Source organism: Pelecanus crispus, chromosome 5 (genome assembly GCF_030463565.1).
Source record: "Pelecanus crispus isolate bPelCri1 chromosome 5, bPelCri1.pri, whole genome shotgun sequence".
Lineage (NCBI taxonomy): Eukaryota > Metazoa > Chordata > Aves > Pelecaniformes > Pelecanidae > Pelecanus > Pelecanus crispus.
Genome location: NC_134647.1, coordinates 51,202,223 through 51,222,750, shown reverse-complemented (window position 1 = coordinate 51,222,750; position 20,528 = coordinate 51,202,223). Strand labels below are relative to the sequence as shown.

The window sequence follows — 20,528 nt, the reverse complement described above, 5'->3', positions numbered from 1 at the left end:
CTAGCAGGAAACGGATCACCTTATTGTAGGGATAATTTTCTGCTCATTTAATTATCTGAATTGGTGCACTGCTGGGTCAGGTTTATCCCAAAACCAGTACAAGGGGAGCTGGAGGAGGATGCGAGATCACTCCTGTGACAAGTGTTGGGGTTTGTTTCTTGCATTTCACGGAAAGATGGGATCTGAAAGATGCAAGCACAGCAAATGCTCACAGCAGCTATCCTTCTGCTCGGTGGTTTTTAATGAGTTTCACAAAGATAGATCTAAATAGAACCACAGAATCATTTAGGCTGGAAAAGACCTGTAACATTCAAGCAATTTCAAAGCTGCAATAAACACACCCCTTCTAGCAAGTCTCTTGTTCCCCTTTCTCTTACCAAGTTGGTTTAGTAGGCAAACTTTTTTCTTCTGCGATAACGTCCAAGAGGAAGTGAGTAAACGCAGATCACCAAGAGATGGGTAAGAAACACGTAGGAATGCCCAAAATCCAGCGACTGTGCAGCAGTCATTAAGTTTGTACAGCAACAGTATGCAAGAGCTTATCATCATTTCTCAAGAGGAGACACCCAGAATAAGACTAATTTGGGCACTAGAAAACATTACACGTGAGGAAAGACCGAGGGGATTGAACTTGTTTGGGAGGAGATCTATAATGCAGGAGGAGCGCAGGAGACTGAGCATGTCCAGCTCCTTCCCTGGAAGGCAGGTCTGAGCTCTCTCTCTGCACAGATGTGATCTTTTGGCTCACTCCCTAAGTGGTGGCAGGGAGCAAGGCAGGAGCCCGTGGAAACTCGTTGGCCAAGTGATGGATGGCTCAGAGCCCAGGGCTCGGCGGGGGCTGCAGCTCCGGGCAGCAGGAGGACAGCAGTTTCAAAAGCAGGATGTGGCTGTTGTCATTGCCACACTCTCTGGCCAAAGCTGAAGGCAGTGGTGGGAGGTTTGCAAGTGAGGCTTGGAAGTGCTGAGCCTTCCTAGCAGAGCTCTGCAAATGCCGTCCACCTTCGAGGAAGTCCAATCTGCACATAGAGTATTTTTCATTGAAGGTTTCCTGCTCATAATAGGAAAGGAAATGGGTTTTGCAAAATGAAATTGTTTAGGGATTTTTTTTTTTTCCTCCCCACCCATCTTTTCATAGAATCATAGAATGCTTTGGGTTGGAAGGGACCTTGAGAGATCATCGAGCCCAACCCCCCCCCCCCCCTGCAGTGAGCAGGGATTGAACCTGTGAACTTGGTGTTTTTAGCACCATGTTCTAACCAACTGAGCTAACCTCTGTTTTCCTCTGAGAAACCTGTTAATCCTTTGAGGAATATGGCACAAAACACCCCCTCTGCCTGGGTGCATGCAAACAGCTGCTCTGCCGGTGTGAGTGGGGACAAGTGGGGTTCAGGGCCAGGAGCTAAGGACGGCCTCCACCAGCCCTAACTGCTGCGAGATGGCCGCTAGCCGGAGGTGACTCCCATGGTGAGCTCCTCTCCAGCTTTTGGGCTGGTCCCATCCCTGGGCTTTACTGCCAGAGGTCTTGTTAACACCATGCCAGTGGATTTTTGGCTCTGCCACGTGCCTGCTGGGGATACGAAGCTCAGGCTCCACTTTGCCAGTGGGGCGGTGGGAGTGCGTGCCTCCTCCCGCAGAGCTGGTGCCTGAGAATTTAACGCTGCTCTGGACTCGCTCAGCCGGTGGTGGCCACTGCGTAAGGTGAATGCAGCATCCAGATACAGGTCGCTGTTTGGCGCAGCTGGGGCTTGCTCCCTGTTGTGGTATTTGTATGGTCCATGAAACTGAGCAAGGCAGGATTTGGAGGAAAGAGGTTTGGGTTTGGTTTTTTTTTAAAAAAAAACCTAGATTTAGTTCCTGTCAATCAGTTAACAGAAGAGAGGCCTTCCTGCAAATCTTGCACTACTACCCCCACATTGGTACATGTCTTTTAGCACATCCCTGGATGCAGATGCAGAAGATGTATACATTTTGTAAACGTTTCTAGATACATCATAGCCTAGCCCAAGAGGAATCTGGAGAACCTTAAGATCGCGCTTCTTGTTGCCTTTGTTTAGCTAATGCCACCTAGAGGTAGCTGACCTGCTTTGACATAAGTTGTTTTGGAAAATATTTTTCACTTATCTGGGATTACAGCTTTTTATTAGTTATTTTTTTAAAAATCAGAATCGACTGGTCTCTTAACCAAATTTGGACAAATGGACAGAAACAGAGAAGCCAAACATAGTCCCTGGGAGAGCTGTAAGGACAGAGCCATCGCTGCACGTGGCCAGAAGGATGAGGCTTCCGTATGTATGTATGGTTGAAACCTGGACGTTTGCAGCAAGGCCGGGTCTTCCACTTTGCATGGCCAGTGCCTCCTGTTGTTGTGCCTATGTTCTTCTGAAGAAGTTAAGCAAGAGAAAGGATCCTAGGAAGGAAGGTAGGGAGGGCATCAAATGGCTGAGGGGTAACCACACCATTTCCTGTCTGCGCTGGGGCCCCGAGGACATAGGGTGCGGTGCCCCTTGCTGGGGAGCAGGCGGCGGGGCGAGACAGGCCGAGTGACACGGCTCTGCCGCCCTGCTCAGAAAGGCACGGCTGCTCCAGCTGCGAAGCAGGGCTGGCTGCCCACGCCTGCAACACGTGGCAGCTGCGGCTGTGCGGGCCTCAGACTGTCCTGGGGAAACAGAGCAGGGAGTAGGTGGGATGGAAGAAAAAAAGGTTATTACTGAAGCTGTCGTCTTACCAATTCCTGAGTGAATGTGGCGCATCAGGAACGCTTTGGTTTGAGCCGTCTGAAGGCACTAGCTGTGCTTTTCCAAAGCCATGACTTGAGTAACAAACAGATCTCCTTCAGATATCAGAGTGCTCAACACCAGGTTTCTGTATGCTCAGACCCTTCAGAAGTTCAAGCTGAGTACGTGTGCCATTAGTGATGACGTAGGCACACACAGTCATCCCACCCACAGGACAAGCCCGGGACTGTATCTGTGCTTAAATTATTATTAAAACCAATGATTAAATGTTTCATCTCTTGGAGCTGGGACAGGCAGGGAGACAAACAAAAACCCAACAGTGAAATCAGTTTTGCTCCACGCAACAACCCTACTAGGCCATTACCCTTTTCCTTCTTTTGTTCTTGAGAAAGCATCCAACATTAATGGTTGTGATGATCTCACTCTCTGGCTATAATTTTAGCACATAGTCGTCCTGGTTTGGAACATTTCTTCTTGTTTAAATATCTCACTGAAATAATCTCAGTCAGATGAAGCCGCACATATATTGCCATTACATACAGGTACAAATAACCACTAGAAAACAAACCTATCAAGATAAAGAATGGAGAAGTTTTAGGGCTTGCTTTTTTACTCTTGCCCATCCTTGAACAGCAGCTTGCTGAAAATAGTCAAACAGTTAACTTCAAGGCATTTCAGACACCGAGTAAATATTCAGTGACGATTTATTGTCTGGTCTTTATTATTATTACAAAAAAAGCAGATATCAAAAAACAGCAAAGATTTCACAAGTTCCCCAACAGTTTCACACAACTGAACTGCAGTAAAATGGTCAATGTAAAACACGTGTATTTCAGTCCTGGCCCTAAACCTTCAACGGTGATCTGTGGTCTGGGATGCCCTGGGCTTTTCTAATTCTTTTTAAAGTACTCTTTACTTTGGAACCCGATTCGCCCACTAGCTAACATGCTGTGGTACAAATACAACAGGAATGTGAACTGTCTGGTATCCTTTAAGACCCTATAGAACTAGAAAACAAAATACGGGAGCTTTGCAAGGATGGCGTGGATACCAGTATGTGTTTCTCAGATCACCCCAGGCAGCCACTTTGTTGTGCTTGACAAAATCAAATCACTTTCAAGTTGCTGAAAGGTGATTTGGCATGTGAAAGCTACTTTTTCTTCTTCTCTTCAGGATCTTTGCTCCCCCAAAATAAAAAGAGTTCACTGGCCTGGGCTCCAGAGTCAGTAAGCCATCAACCTGCCAAATTCTACCATCCAAACTGCATGATGGACAACTGCATCCCGTTGTGACTTTCCTGCTGTGGACCCAGCATTTGACTGATCACAAACAACCTGAACAGGTCTTGATGTGAGGTTAAGGAAAATACTCAGCTCTCTGAAATGATAATCAGGGTCGGAAGGGAGCCTTTGCTTTCTGTCCTATTCACGGCTGTAGGTTCAGAGGCTGACCAAAGGAAACATGGTCCAGTTACCTACTTTAATAGCTGCCCCATTTCTCAAATACAGATCTTACATCAAAACACTGCTTGGCTAGCGAAAAGAATTAAGACATTGCCCTACATCCCTCAGCATTTACTCAGAAAGTCAGGTCCAGATCTGCCATAATTATACACAAATGTAAATCATCCTAAACATGAAGTTGTGCATGTCACTATACGTGTCACTGAAATGTTTGTGAGTACCAAATATTCCTGTTAGAGATAAAATTGCACCTTCATAATTTTCCAGATTTTAACAAAAAAGAGATCAGGATATGCATTATTTGTCAGGTATGAAAGAAGCAGCGAGAAGGCAAGCTGAGAGACAGGCACTGCCCACAGGGCAGCAATGGCATTTGGTTGTTTGGGTTTTGTACCAGCATTTCCCACGCCGTGGATGGCAGACAACCACTCACTGCTGGATTTAAACTGTTTTCCTGGCAGTCAAAACGCGGACAATGGACCCTACTCCTCCAGCAGCCAGGGCCTGAGAAGAGAAACACAGCAATTAACACCAGGTCAAGGTAGCTACGGGCTGAAATGACTGAGTGGAAAGGTTTCCTGACTGCATTTCAAATGAGCATCTCCCCGCCCTTTACATTAAGAGCAAAACATCAGCACTCAGGGTGCCAGGGAAGGGTAACCACGTTCACTTTAAAGACAGCTATTTAACAAGCTTTTATTTCACTGCATAACCAAGTTGCAAATTTTGCTTCCCTGCAGGAAAGCAATTCTACGTCCATCCCCTCGAATCACTAGATTGAACCATTTTGTTTGCCTCTGTCTAGCATAAAGCCAAATTTTAACTGTAGAATCTTCACCCAAGGGATCAGAAGAAGTAGGCACATGAGCTCACAGGACTGTACCCTCCTCACAGCGTGAAATACGGCATTTCAATTTTACCTGACAGAAAGATAGCTCTTACCAGGCTTGGTGAGCGTGCCTTGGACCCAAGAACCTGCTACCACAGATAACCCAGGCAAAAGCACGCCCTATAAACGCACCTTCTCGTGCCACTGCAGCAACACAGCGCTGCTGTTGTCAGAGGGGCTCTCAAAGCCTTTGTAGATGTACTTCATTAGCAGGTCGACACCGTTCTTGTCCAGTGACTGCACTGCTTTCTCAATATCATTGGCTTTGAAAGAGATGAGGACCTTCAAGACAATACTTTCTGCGCGATCCTGTCAACAAATAAGGCAGGCAGAGATACATTAATTCTCATATAAGGTGCGTTCAAATATTACTCATCTCTCCAACAAACAAAACCAGATTTTTTAAACAATTCTAAAATCTGTTTGAATAGGGCAGTCTGTGCACAAGCTTGTGATAACGATGTATAACAGGTATGTCCTCCTAATGATAAACAGCATAAAAGTTTAATGCGTTTGTCCTGCTCTAGGTTTTCTGCCTCTCTGCTTGTGTTTGCAATTCTCCACCTATTAAATGAGGTTACAGCTAAATAATAAATTTTCATATTGAAACTCAAGGTCTGGTAAATTCCAATTGTAAGAATTAAGTACTGACTAGCCTCCGTTGTCACCAGAGCCTTTTCCACGCCTTTGTACTGTTTAATGAGATACAACTATTATATTCCATGGAAATGCCATTGGCCAGCCTGGAAAAGGTGACTGCTGGAAGCCATGTATTTTCAATACAGTCATCTTCTGTTCCAGGCACACAGGATGCAAACTGGCAGCATTAATATTTTGCATTAATAATCATTCTCAGGTTGGTCTAGATGTCATTTCAGGCCCAGGAATGCATGTGGCATGATTACAGCAGCAGATTAGCCATGTAATCAGCAAAAAGCAGCTCTTCCTGTTCATCCATCACTAACTGAGGGAGGATGAAAGAAAAAGGTCTTGAATTTGTTGGACTTTTGAATCATTCCATTATACAAATACTTCAAGCAGCTTCCTTCTTCAGAAATTATGGATGTTAGTTTTCTTGTTCAATTTAATATCCCACAGCTGCTTGGCTCAGCAAGACCTCACATGAAGAACAACAAGTAAAAACATAAAAGTTCCATGAGATCAACTAAAAATGAAGTCAAACATTAAAATTCAGTCACTCCGCCCTCTTCAATTCCACTGCCTTCGAAGTGTATTCTTAAATACATCACTATAGATCTAATGGAGACAAATCATTAATGTATTATACAGCACTATCTGTAACAAACAGCTGGATCTCAAAACCCTGTGAAAACCCTCAGGAAAGGGCTGGGGCTAGGTGAAAAAAATCTCCATCACTGGCCTGGTGAACAGCACGGAAACGTGCCTGTGGGACTCTCCTCAAGCAGGGAGAAGAGACCTCTGCAGGCACTCACCATCTGGGCAGTTCCACCTCTTATCTGCCTGTTCCTCTCGCCACTGCAATCATGAGCCATTCAAGGTTTATTCTGGGGAGATTCATAAATACATGCATGCAGCAGGCTCCTATATTCTGTCACAGGGGGAGTGCTTGTCTGTTCTGAGGTTTTAATGGCTTGATGTTGATTGGATGCAATAACCATCAGTTCTTCCTTTTTTGTAGGTTCACGGTCTGGCTGTGCTAGCAGAATTTCCTTAGTCAGAGATGACTACTGCACTTGATTGTTCAGTGCCGACTACATCTATGTGCTGCCAGGTCTGGATCAGGCACAGGCACCTGGTGATGCGTGGAGTTAGCCAGGGCACACAATATACAACCAAGACACAGAGGAGAACACACAAAACCTGATCTAGCACCAAGTTAAAGGTATGTGGACAGGAGCTACAGTATTTTGAAGAAGATTAAAACAGCAGAGGTCATGGATTTTTTGACATCAGGGAATATCCTAAAAACCAGCTTTCTTGGCTTCCTCAAAGCACACCTGTCAGGGTTGGTGGGGTAGGGGCTATAGGAACAGGAAAGGATTTTTGAGGAGTAACCCATGAGCGAGTTAGTTACTATTTCACCTTCACTGCCTGGTTCTTTGTGTTGATAGGAGGGTTCTTCAGAGCCGCCTGTAGCGCAGCCATCATGTTTCCTGTGTCAGATGGTTAAGGACCAGACACCAAGTATTTGGAAAGCAACAGAACCAGCTCCAGGACAGCGATACTCGTAGCTGACTTGTGCATGACTGAAAAGACTTAAGGTTTGGCAGATGCAACAATTCCCTCAACAGACAGCACTGATTACAGTGTAAGGTAGCAATTATTAGGCCATTTGAGGAAGGAGCAGCACCAACAAGAAGCTGTACATTTCCGGTAGTGGAGAATACTTCTTAGGCCCTTCGCTGAATGAGGATCCAAGTAGAAGAAATTATTCTCCAGTATTTTTGCAATTTGTAGCCCTCAAGAATAGGCCTCAGCTCAGCACATCCACCTCCAACAGCTGCCGCAACAGCAACCCAGCAGTAGCTGGTGGGAAGAGCTACTCCACAAGCCAGTCAGCCGGGGAAGCTGGCAGTGGGAGCAGGCACACGGAGCTCTCCTTTCCGCCACAGGAAACCCCCTTCCTCCATTCCTTGTGCTCCTCCCCGCCCCAATAAGACACCTCACAGATACCGCAGCGCCGGGACACCGCCGCCTCTGCCGTGAGGGGGAGGAAGCAGGGCCGCCTTCCTCCTGCCAGCCCCGGGCCCCTTCCTCCTGCCAGCCCCCTTCCGCCCTCCTGTCAGGACACGGCCGGGTCGCCCCTCTCCGTCCCCGGGCAGGAGCGCCGGGCACGCAGGCTGCCATAAAAGGCAGCCCCAGCGGCGACGGACGCCGCGCCCGCTCTCCGCCCGCCCCGCACCCCCCGCCGCGGCCGCTCCTGACGGGACTTTTTCCGGCCCGGCGGCGGAAGGATATTGTCGCAGGCACGAGTCCACCTCGCCCTCGTCGGGTCCCGCTTGCCCGTCGCCTCCTTCCTCCTCATCCACGAACTTGTTCTCGTCGTACTCGTCCACATCTACGCGGCGGAACCGCGCCGACGACACCGTGTGCTTCGCCATGGCCCCCTCCGCTGGCCGCCGCCGCCGCCCTCCTCCGCCGCTCCGCGCAGGCGCTCCTGCTCCTCCTCCTCCTCCGCCGCCGCCGCCTCCCAGCCGCGCCTGCCCGCCCTCCCCCGCGTGCACGCGCGAGCCGGGGCGCGCGCTCTGCGCAGGCGCACTGAGGGCGTGCACGGGGGCGGGGAGAGGAGGGGGCGGGACGGCGCGGGCGGCGAGCTGCCATTGGTCGGCTGCGAGGCACATAATCCCCCGAGGGCGCGGCCCGTCGCCATGGTTACGCGTGCGGGCGTTGGCGCCTGAGCCGTTGGCGGGCAGAGCCCGAGGGGGCGCCAGCGAGCGCCGTCCTGGCAGCGCCGGCAGCGACCCCTGTCTGCGACCCGCAGAGCCTACACGATGCCGCGCAAGAAACGTCTTTGGTCCTTTTTCAAGAGGCGAGAGAGGCAAGACCCCGACACCCCCTCACAGGGCTGTTGCGGGGGCAGAGCGGTGGGTGTCACACAACGTAGCGCCGATGTACCGTGTGCCCCGTGACGGGTGCACGGGGTCTGCTTCTGAGCGTGGTGGCAGTGGAAGCCCGAGCTCAAAACACCACTTTTGTTGCTACATGCGTTAACAAATAGCATGGGCTTTGCGTTTCTTGGCAAAAGAAAGTAAGAACCCCGATACTAGAGCACAGGTGGCTTCTTGTGGTCGTGCCAGGGGAGGTTTGGGTTGGAAACTAGGGAAAATTTCTTCACAGAAAGGGTAGTCAAGCATTGGAACAGGCTGCCCAGAGAGGTGGTGGAGTCACCATCCCTGGAAGTGTTCAAAAAACGGGTAGATGTGGCACTTGGGGACATGGTTTAGTCTAGTCCACCCTCGATTGGCTTAGTGTGGACTTGGTAGTGTAGGTTAATGGTTGGAGTGGATGATCTTAAAGGTCTTTTCCAACCTAAACAATTCTATGATTTTATCAGAAAGTGCAGAACGAGTATGATCTAATTCAAGATAGCTTTTCTGAAAAAGCTCCTAGGTGTCCTAAGAGTAAGGGATCTGGTGGATTCTAGCACATTTATGTCCTAAGAGACTCAGAAAAACGTCTGAGTTTCCAAGAGGGATCACCTCTGCTGAAGTGAAGGGTGTTTAAGGTCACGCTGGGAAGCAGCTCTTTTTTTACTCAGATACAGAATAGCTGTGACCACAAAGAGAGTAAAAAAGGAGCAGAAACACTGACTTCTACCAAATTAGCCAGTGTGTTTATTCACAATTGACATTACCTGGGAAGGAACCCCTGTTTGCTGGGGAACAACATGTTCTTGACTTCAGTTGCCCCATTCTTTAAAACCTTTAGCATAATAATAAATATATTGAACCACAAAGTGAAAACACTGCTCTGAATGATGGGATTTTTTTTTTTCCTTTTCCAGTTATGCTTGGACTGTGTAGATCTTTTATCTATATTATCCTATTAGATATTTCTTACTAATTAGAAAATCACACAGCTTTGTGAGGTTCCTCTTAATGGAACGCAGCAGCCCTAGAAAAAAGATATATACACACATATATATGCGTATATAAAACCCCCTATTATTAAGGAAAGAGCTGGTGGGAAAGCTTTATTTATATATCAGCCTTACCTGCAGAACCACCTTCTTGATAGAGGAGGAATTTAGGCTAAGTCATGGGTTCCACCAAAGTTGCCTCAGCTGGGAAGCTACAATCTGGCTGAAGCTGTGGATGTAGCCTGTGGACTGTTCACATTTTTCTGGTAGAAATTGGCCTAAGAGCAATAAATAAATAAATCGCAGGAGGTAATCAGAAGATACCTACATTTTGTTTTACTGCTATGGGTTTATGTTTGAAAGGTAGAGGACTAAAATAAAAGCATGTTATCTTCATAATCAGTTATTTGAGATCCACAGTTATTCTGTGGGTTAGCTTTTGTAGGACGTGACTTTACTGGTGGTTTTTTTTTGGCATCTGTGATCTCAGTTTTACAGCCTGAAAGCGGTTCAATTTCTGTCATCTTCAGAGTAGGTGTCTGCTGCTTGGAAACATTTCAGAATTACGAGTTTCATTGAATTATTCCTTTGGCATTTTTAAATGCCTTACGATATTTTTAGGTCTGGTGTATAGATGTTCCTTCTGAAAGGGCAGAAACATGCCTGGGAAAAGCACCAAGTGGCTTTGAGACATTGGAGGTAGCAGGCTGCCTTCCATCGCTTGCAAAGGCATTTGGGAGGCTGGGCTAGGAGAAGAAAAGGCCTTTAAGTTCTGCTGCACAGCAGGCTTTCCCTGCATTGCTTGTTGAAAGGCTTTCCTAAAATATGGTTTCATTCTTGTTAAGTTGTTAATTTGATGTGGATTCTGTCGATCTGCTAAGATTCTTGATGGTGAAGTTGGGTGATAACGGGTTGAGCCCGGGATGCCGTACACAAAATTGCAGAGGAGGTAATGCCACGTCCCCCCAGGCAGTCTCTGCAGAGTCACCCGAGGCCACAGGCTGGAGAGGCTCCGCAAGGCTTCGCGGTTCCACGCAGCGGTGGGGAAACCATTCTCAGTGTGATACAGCTGAGAGAAATAGATGCAGAGCCTGATTTCTGGATACTTCAGCAAGAAGTTGTAGATTTTACTTATGCAGCAGTGGTAAGCCTCGTTACAAGGAGAGTAATTTGAATAGAGGATGATGCATCCGATGTTTTCATAGGCATCTGTAACTGCATCCAGATAACCGCCCACCTCAAACAGCATAGATTCTGGATGGTTGTCTTGGTCAGTACAGTTTGTAGCATGGCCTTTTTGGACTAGTGAGCCCGAGAAACTCCTCAGTTCATAGAAGAGAAGGTGTTTGTTTTGCAGAGTTGCTGTTGATCTGTATGGGAAGCCAAAGACCCTGTGAAATTCTGTGTAAGGGACTCTCGCTTCTTCACCAGTCCGTATGTGGTAGGGACACTTAGCACAGATGTAGGTCTGTCTCTGCCAGCAATAGGGCTTTACCACAGTCCCCTGATTTGTCAAATATTCTTGGAAAATTGTCTTCTCTTCTAGATTCATGTTCTGTTGAAAAATTTCCCTGTTTATGTGCTATATAGCTGACAGTCCTGAATGAAAAAGGAAAGTAATATCTTAATTTAACCCTTCAATTTGTTTTGTATCTAAACTGCAAAAAATAATGGGGGGTAGTTTCTTAAAAAACGTACCAAAACTTGTAGCAGGACATAGAAACTTTGTCAATGACACAGAGAACAAAGCTCTCTTGCAGCTTGGGAGCATTTTTAGTTTTTACAAACTAGCCTTTTTGCTAAAAACACAAGTAAAAAATATTTCTTTGGCTTCTGCCGTCCTACCCTAAACATGATAAACTATATAATAAAACCAGCCATACTTTTCAGGAACTGATTAGCAGATGAGCCTGATGCAATCTGGCAAAACAAACAAGTAAATACTAACACACCAAAAAAAAAGTATAATTACCATCTCAGCAGCTCCAGCTCAGGGTAATAGGAAATATTTGCTTCACTGACTTTTTAGGATTGGTTCAGATTTTCCACTTCAGTGAATATTGCAAGCTTTCTTTTCAAAATTAGGTGGTGAAGAAGAAAGTTACTACTTCTTCCCTAGTTTTGGCAGTCCAGCTGTAGAAGGATCTTTTCCAAGTGCGGTAACTTTGCTCCAGTTGTAATGGTGACGGCAGGCAGGCTCCTTTAGGTGTTTACAGGTGCCAAGTGCTAGGAGACAAGAATATAAACAGGATTTTCTTTTGTATGGCCAGCCACCTGTGGTAGTTAAGCTTCTGTCTCCACCTGTCAATATTTGTTTCCTCTCTTATTAAGTTTTCTTTGTTCCCTTAGTGCTGTTTTAATACCAAGTTTTTATAGCAGAAAGATGGATGTTGTTCTAACGAATATGGTGCTAATTTTGTTTCCAGGTGATTGTTATTTCTGTGTGTATCTGTCTGTTGTGCCAGCTGGGCAGAAAGCTCCTGTTGTGCTTCTGCTCCGGTACACAGGCAACAACGTTGTCCCTTTAAGAAGTCTGTGTGTGTCCCTCACTGAGGCTGTAATTCAAGCAAGCAGTGGGCCAGTTTGTGAATAAGCTAAATCATGCCTGCTTTGCTTGGGCAGGGTTCCAGATGAGTGTGAACACAAGTTTTGTGTAGATGAACAACTTTTGGCTCAAGTACTGAGGCAGATAATTATTTTTCTTCACTGCTGCTCTAATTGAGCCACTCATCATCACTGGATCAGGTTTAATTCTGTTACTACTTTTCTGACTGTGTACAACTTTTCCATATTTGTGTTTTATTACAGCTTGCTTCTGCATTCCACGTTTTTTTGCCCTCTGACTGTCAGTATTTTGTTTTCTTCTTAAATTACCAATTTGATTCATTTGCTTTGTTTTCCATGCCTGACTCTATGCTAACTTCCATGTATTTTCCTATGTTGGAGCTCTTTCCTGATCCAGGCCATTGTGCTGTTCTCATTCAGATTACTTTTAAAGATTGGCTTCCTGACATCAGGAATGCTCCATTTGTCATTTTTTATGTTTCTGTATGTTTTTGATGTTCAACTGCACTCTACACTGTGCACTGCAACATAATTGTGGCAGCGGTGGGTCTCAGAAAATGAAAAATTCGTTTGCTACCTAACATAAAAAAGAAGAGGGCTGAAGAAGGGAGTGTTTTTCTTTGTAGAGGGACATTATGAGAGAGTTATCACCACCTCTCCAGTTCTCCTGTAGGTTGCCAATATTATTAAAGAAAATTTTAAAAGCTGCAAATCTGGGGCAAGGTTCCAATTCTTTCTGTCCCTGCTGGTATTTTTGCAGAGCTGGAATGGCCACATGATGGCAATGTTGCACACCAGAGATGTATCGCATTTTATGCTTGTTGATCGAGGCAATGGCTTGAACTGTTTCAGTGTGTTTAAAGGGATGCCACTAGAGAGACCTAAAATTTTACATCTCCCTCTAAAACTTGCCTTTTTGTTTGTTTGGTGTTTGTTTGGCCTGATCAAACCCAGCAAATATTCAGTCTTCTCAATTAATAGTGTTGCATCCTTACAGGAGGGGAGTCAAATCCCAAACTACCTAGTTTGATGGATTAATTGGAACAACGTTCCCACACCCCAAGCTCATTTCTGTGTGCGCTGCACCAGTCTTTGGCTCCTTTGCCAGCACTGTCCCCGTGAGCCTGCTGGGTCTCGCAGTGACAAGGGCTGCTCACTCTGCCTCTGCGGGCTCCAGCCTCCCCACCAGTCCAAATCCTCTGCCAGCACTGACAAGCAGAGGGCCAGGGAACAGAATCCCAATGAATCTGTGAATATAAATGGCAGAGGCTTCTCACTTGCCATGTACATCAGTCCTGTAACCAATCGTTTTGGGTGTACAAAGAGGAAGGATGTTTACAAAAAGTGCAAGTCGAGCAAAATAGAAGACAGCTGACCACTCATCGTGTTCTCAGAATGGACCCATTTCTGGTTTATAAGAAAGCAGAAAGTTGGGTTTTTTCTTCCTTTTTTTGCATGATTTTTCTAAAGTGGAAAAAAAGGTGCAAATGTGTTACACAGGATCTCTTAAACTGATGTATATATGCACGTACATATGGATGTGTGTGTATGTATACATGCATGTGGATTAAGCAGCTAACAGGAGCACTCATCATTCAGCTCTCTTGCAGACAAAAATTCATTCCAATGCACAATTTTATTTAGCAATACTGAACAGCTTGGTAGCATTTGTCATCTCCAAAGTAGTTTATAAATCTGACCAAGTTGTTAAAATATAGACTGGTCTAAATGGCTCCTTGCCTGGTATTTCTGCTGTTTAGTGTCACTTCGATCTTGTGCAGGGAAAATTGTTAAAGTGGCTTCTGACTTTCTGGGTGCCTAATTCGTCACTGTGATCCTGATGCATCTGCAGAGGTAGTAAATGCTGAGGACTCTAGCTGAAGTTAATAGTGTATGTAAGTCTGAAATTTGGAATTCAGATGGTTTCAGGCTGGGAGATAAAGAATTAAGGTACTGAAAAGAACTTCTCCCTTTTGGTAATTTTTGTCTTGATTTCAGTGTTTGCAATCCTGACTGGGGGGGTGGGGAAGAATTTTACCTGATCAGGTACCTCATTTGGTTCTGTAGTTCGTTATAAGATGGCTCTCCTAATGCTTGTCTCCAGTACCTCCTATTGGCACTAATCAGTTGTAAAGTGCTTTGAAATCGTCAAGATACACAGTGGACTGCAGTGTTGTATGGTGATGTATAGCTCATTCTGTTTCATTCTCTTTACCCTTTAAACACAACACACCAATCAAAATAGTCAACGCCCTGGTATAAAAGCAAGATATCCCAACTGTTTTTCTGCTTTGTCTGGTTGTCCCACGTTTCTGAGCAGAAAGCTTGCCCATAGCTTCTCTGATATTAATCTTTTTCAACACCCAGCCTTCCTGAGCCCATAGGCTGTTCCATATCCTCAGAAGAAATGTTTGATTTTAAATATGCTGTATAGACCTAAGGGTAGGTCTTCTAACACTTGAAGTTGTTAGGAAAAATACCATCTTCATCTATCAATTTCATTGCATGAAAACATCATCCTGATATAGAAGATCATGTCTAATGGATATGATTAGGAACTCAAAACACATGTTAAGGAAGGAACAGATCCATGTCCCCCCCAATTATATTTAATATTATAATTATATCCCTGTCCCTCCCAACTATATTTGGAGGGGGCAGGGATATAGTTATGATTTTAAGAAATTGTTTCACTTATTACTAAAATGCAGGCATCTTTGGGGCAGAGGGCAGTAGCTGTTTAATAGTGCTCTACAACAAGGTATAAATGTTCACAGGAGGAACTGGAGAGGAATGCTTTATCCAGTTAAAACTGCAGGGGAAACTTATGTGGTCAGTACATAATTACTCAGGTTGGAAGTTAGCCAGGATAGAAGCCATATGTTCTGTTCCTAGGGAAAAAAAGCGTAATGATCAGGCCTGTGTGTTTTTCTATCCGAATATTAGCTAAAACCTGGTATCTCTTCAGGCTAAAAAACATACAGAAATTCTGATCCATCCCAACGTGGCCAGTTTGGAGCTGATAATGGTTTTAGTGATTACAACTTGGGATACTGAAATTTATGAATATGTCTTTTGGAAGCAAAGTTACATGCATTGATTAGGCAAAAGCTATTTTTTTGACATGTGATTACATGGAAGTATGATGATTTTTATATTCCCCGAACTAAAACATGATCTACTGCTGTAGTCTAGTACAAGTGTAGTTCTGTTTATGTGAGGGGATCTGGTGCTTCCCCCCAAAGCACTGCACTCACTACAAGAATGGTTCCTTTTTTTGCTGCTGAAATATGAGTGTTGAAATTCTGTTGTGTTTCTTAGCATGGCTTGGTTCAAAATAATCTCTGTTGGAAAGTGTTTTACACATGACTTCATTCAGTAAGAAGTTTATCTGAGTTCAAAGTACAGAGGAGTCACGTGGTCCTTAAACAGCCAGAGACTTGATGTTCTTGTGCAGTCCTAAGATTTTAAAAATAAGAAGTGAAGGAAGAAGCAGAATGCTCTCCAAAACTGCTAATAAACATGCCCACATGGAGAATTTAAACCTGAGCTGTTGTGGTATAACTTGCCTCCACACTCAACAATCTCAAGTTCATTTAACATGTGTGTTTGGGGTATCTAGTACTGCAGGAATGCTGGCTCACAGCTCCACAGCGGAACCCTGGTATTTTGCATTCTGCCACTGGGCCGTAAAGATTAGCAAGGATTTAGGTCCCGAGTTTGGAGCGTTTCCTGCTCGAGCTTGTGTGAAAGTCAGACCTTCACAAAACTGTTCCACCAAATTTTTCTCACCTGTCTTGTCCAGCCTCAAAGTGATTTAAATTATCCCCTTGCTTCCAGAGATTTTTCCAGGGCTCCACTACTTTTTTTTGTTTGTTTCCTTTTCTCTATCTTAATGTCTAAAAGTAAGTATTTTTTCCCTTGTCTGTCTATTCAGAGTGGAATTTAAAAACACAAAGATTGGTTAGTTTTAAATCTTCCATCCACTGATAAATTTATGATGCCTCTGATAATGAACAGCGTAATGAACAGCAGCTTGCCTTCCACTTCCTTTACGTCAGCGTGTAGATCAGCTAATGGTGATCTTGAAAATTAAATGCAGAGCATTCTGCTATGGCCAAACTATCTGTAATCTTGGAGAACTCGATATGAAACCGTGTTTGATGGGCAGCAGGCCTCCTGAAGTATGTAAGGTACTACAGAGTTCTGTGCCTTACGCCTGTCTTATTTATCCCCGCCTACTTGCCTTAAAATTATTGCTGTGGGGTTTTTTTTTTCCCCATCAGTTGTAATCTCACCCCTAATATCACCTCTGAACCATTCCTCTCTGTAGGAGCCTCTCAGCTCTCTGTTAGCTGGGCAGGAAAGGGGGCTGGCTGCAAGAAATTTCAAACCATGAGAGTCCTGACTGAGCTGATGGGCAGCTAGCTGAGCAAGTAGCAGATAAGTTACGCTGACAAATTTTCCTTAGTGGGGGCACTTTCTTCTGTCTCTATTTGTCTGCTGATTTTCCAGAAGTTAGTAGGAACCCAGCATGTTGGTGATCCCTGTTCATTTCTCAGCTGGGTTTGATGGGTTCAAGTGAGTCAATGAGTTCAGAAATCACACAGGATGGAGCAGGAAGGGGGCAGAAAGACAGCAGGATTGCATATGCTTTGTTTCTTTAGGATTTTAGGCTAATAACTCTACAGAAGCAGTAAAAAAAAAAAAAGAGGAGAGGCCTATTTTATATCAGTTGAGTCAGAAGGTCTCAGCGTGAATTGCCTGAAATGCTTAAGAAAGCTGAAAATATAAAAATAATGGAAACTTTGCTGACTCTTGTTGAAGATGGTGTTTATTTGTGGGTACTTTAGCGCTACATAGATCAACTCACTACAGAATTGTTCTTTATACCAGAAATTCACATACTGTGTTTGTAAACTTTAGATGGGGTAAACTTTATGCTGTTAAGTTGAATGTGTTTGAAAATGTAATCTAATGAGAGCCAAATGGCATGTCCATGGGGGTGTAATGGCCTGGGACTGTAACATGCAGAGGGCCATTAAATGATACTGGGTATTTTTGCCTTTCAGCTATGTCATTTCTATTTTTGCTATATTAGGGAAATTGAGAATTAGGCCCCCTCACCTCGGCATCAAGCAGGGGAAAATCTTTTGCATGTTGTGGATGAATCCTGGAGACTGCAACAAAGGGTGGGTGATCTTTTAGCTCATATGCTATTAATCATAGCAGCTACAACAGGCAGTAGAATAAATGGCCAAGGAAAAGAGTTACAACAGGAAACTGCATGATCTCAAATCAGGAAGACCAGACAGTCTTAACCGGCATCTCTAGCATGCCTTGTACTTCAGTGTTTGTTCTCTCCAGAATCCATTGGACTAACGATATTGATTTATTACTGTTTTTTATTAGGTAGGTGCTGGTTACCTGGATGTGGCCATTAAATAGAATTTTGCTGTTGAATTAGACCAAGATCAGCAAAAATAGATTTGCAGTACGCTAAACTGGCCCGTGAGGCACCTACCCTCTGGTTCATTTAGTTTAAATAGTCTATGTGGATCACTGTTCAGTGTGATTATAAAGCTGTTGAGACAAATGGCCACAACTGATATTCAAGTGTTTTCTTGTCAAAGAATCATGCTGCTCCTTTTGGTGGCTTTCACTCATAGGCAGGTAGAAATCTAAAAGAGCCCTTGAAAGATTTTCTGGGCTTGGAGGCACATATTTGCATCTAAGGCCACTTGAGAAGGCATCATGAAAAATGGGAACTTGAAAACACAAAGTGAAGAAATTATTATCATATTTATTTCAGACTTGGATTTTATTTGCTTGTGAGAATTCTAGGCAATGCCCTGATTCTACAAAATTTAAATTAACAAATGTGAGGGGTCTTGCTAGTGTTACTGTGACTGTTTACATGGATAAAGTTAAGCAGATGTATAAATCTTTGCAGGATATGGGACTAAAACAGTAACAGCTGCCAAAGGTGATTTAGTTGTTGTAGGAGGGAGGGTACTGGCTGCTGATGGTGATGGTTAACATTGTATGAAACTGGTCAAATTGGTACCTGCTGTTACTCCTACGGATATGAATTTAGATCAATATGTGGTTGGATGAAAAAAATGTAAGTAGAAGTTAGAAAAAAGATACATCAAATGGCAGCTACAAATGCCATATTTCTTTGCGTACACCCCAAATAAATTTTAATTTGCACTGGTATCACTGCCAACCTTCAGCACTTCATGAGGCCGGTGAGAAAGTTAAGCCCCTTTTACTGAAAGAAAGGGTTCATCTGCCTTCCAACACCAAATCTTTCAAACTTTGAAAAAGTTTTCAAACTCTGAAAAAGTGCAAAGCACTGAGGTTCTTCAGCAGTAATCTGGTTTTGTTAGCTGGGTTCCTATCTCAAGGCTTAGTATGAGCATTGCTATCCAAGAATGAGATTGTCTGTACTTCGTATTTATTTGTATGTCTCTCTTTCAGGTAGGACAAGGTTTTTACACAGTTTCCATGATGTGAGAATATTGTGTCCAAGGTATCTGCATTAATTGTGCATTGTTTGGGTGGCTTATACCCACATATTTCCTCTTCCACATCCCTGATTGTGTTTTGCCATCACTTTTTCCCTTTTGTCTTGGTTTCATCTGCAGCAGTGCAAATGATCTGGTAATCTAAAGCACCAGCATAATTCACTACCTTGCTTTCCCTCTAAAAGAAAATGTAGTTTTGACTGGCTTCAGTGGAGGTCTAGCTTATGAAAGTAACTGTTGGTGTCACTTTTCTGTTGGAAAGAGGAAACAGTTTATTTCATTACAGTAAGGATACCGAACCTGCTTCTTGTTTTTGCAGACATAGGTGAGAGGAAGGATGCTGTCCGTGTCAGTGAGGTTTGCATGTGGATGTAGAAGGTGCCTCATCCTGCAGTAGGAAGCTTAGTATTACACAGTTGTCACATGCCACCTGCTGCTCTGACTTTCCTGGTCTTCCCTCTTTTTCATAATTTTGTCTTCCTGGCCACATCATGCTCCTCTCCAAGGCTTTTGGAGTCCTTTAGCTTTTGACAGAAACAAGCTGTTTTCTAAACAACACTGATCCACAGTATCCTGCTGTCATCATCTTCTGATTTACTTTTCATTTCTCCTCTTTTCAGAGAGATGATTCTTTCAGTGTCTGCCTGAAATCACAGCAGTGCTCAAAAGTCCTTTTCCAGATCTGCAGGGTGACTGTCCTGGGACCTTTCTTGTCCCCTTTTTCAGGACTCAGTCAAGCATTTTTCTCATGACTTCTTCCAGCCCAATGGAAGGAAGGGGAAATTCATACCTATATTTGCCCTCTGACTTTTACTCTGTTGGCTCTTTTTGTAGGCATGTAATTCTGAGAGATTTCTTTGGGTTTTGCTCATCCTTTCCTGGATAAGGTATGATTTGTGCACTCTGACATGGGTGAATGATCAGAACCAGACATTCGTGTGCTCAGGTTTCAGGGAACCACATGGGTACAGTAAATGAGACAGATTTACTTTATTTTCCTGTATAACAATCTCCATAAAGGCTGTTATGTCTTTGGTTTGTGAAGCTCAAAACATATACATGTCTTTACTTTGTGCTAGAAAAATACTGTCTTCATTACGCATTCTCCTAGAGAATATAAACTGAAATTGTAGCAACGGAATCTAATATAAGGGTTTTCATGAATTTGCACACAGCTCTTTAACTGGAGACTGCTGAATACTATGTGCTATTGGCATTGAAGGCAGAGTGGAAAATTGACATGTTAGTTATCAGTATCCTAATTTGTGGCCATGCAGCAAATATTCTGAAAAGAGTGTGAATTTCACTGGACAGAGATTGGTAGTGGTGGTAGTCTGTTTGGGTTTTGGGGGTTTTCTGTTTGGTTGGTTTTTTCCTGGTTGTTACTTAAGGATGAATTGCTGAAAGTCTGGTTAGTGGTTTGCCAATTTTTTATATAGTCTGTGTGTTACAGTAGGTTATTCCTGTGCTTGCATATGGGAAAAGTCTGGCCCTGTTTTGATTATATTCACAGGCTTAAAAAGTGTAACGAACTAGATCATAAAAATGAAAAAAAAAAATTTCATTGTTAACTGATCAAGACTCCATCTGTCAGATTGTTTCCAATCAATATTGAAGAGAAGGCAAGAGTGTTATTTAAAAAAAAAGATTGCAATTGTCTGGATTGGGCAGAGGTAAAACCAGAGAAAATGAAAGACAAATGCTTGCTGGCTTTGGAACATTGTCCTTCTTGAATAACGCAGGAAATTGTTGAGTCAAGAACAAGCTGTAAGTGCCATAGAGCGG

General features: G+C 44.0%; 2 protein-coding genes across 3 annotated transcripts; both read right to left on the bottom strand.

Annotated features, from left to right (window-relative positions):
* Positions 1-3,332: 3,332 nt before the first annotated feature.
* ARPC5 (actin related protein 2/3 complex subunit 5) lies at positions 3,333-8,170 on the bottom strand. Of its 2 annotated transcripts, none has more exons than XM_075710692.1 (4): positions 8,028-8,170; positions 7,152-7,233; positions 5,220-5,396; positions 3,333-4,702 (listed from the first exon to the last, which is right to left on the bottom strand). In XM_075710692.1, exons 1-4 carry the CDS (start codon positions 8,168-8,170, stop codon positions 4,640-4,642), a joined length of 465 nt encoding a protein of 154 aa, XP_075566807.1. In that variant the 3' UTR covers positions 3,333-4,639. The 2 variants fall into 2 exon arrangements, with proteins under 2 accessions (XP_075566807.1, XP_075566806.1); XM_075710691.1 differs by having other exon boundaries at positions 7,152-7,224.
* A 2,058-nt stretch (positions 8,171-10,228) lies between these two features.
* Positions 10,229-11,200, bottom strand: APOBEC4 (apolipoprotein B mRNA editing enzyme catalytic polypeptide like 4). Its single transcript, XM_009483123.1, has one exon. It carries the CDS (start codon positions 11,198-11,200, stop codon positions 10,229-10,231), a length of 972 nt encoding a protein of 323 aa, XP_009481398.1.
* Positions 11,201-20,528: the final 9,328 nt, after the last annotated feature.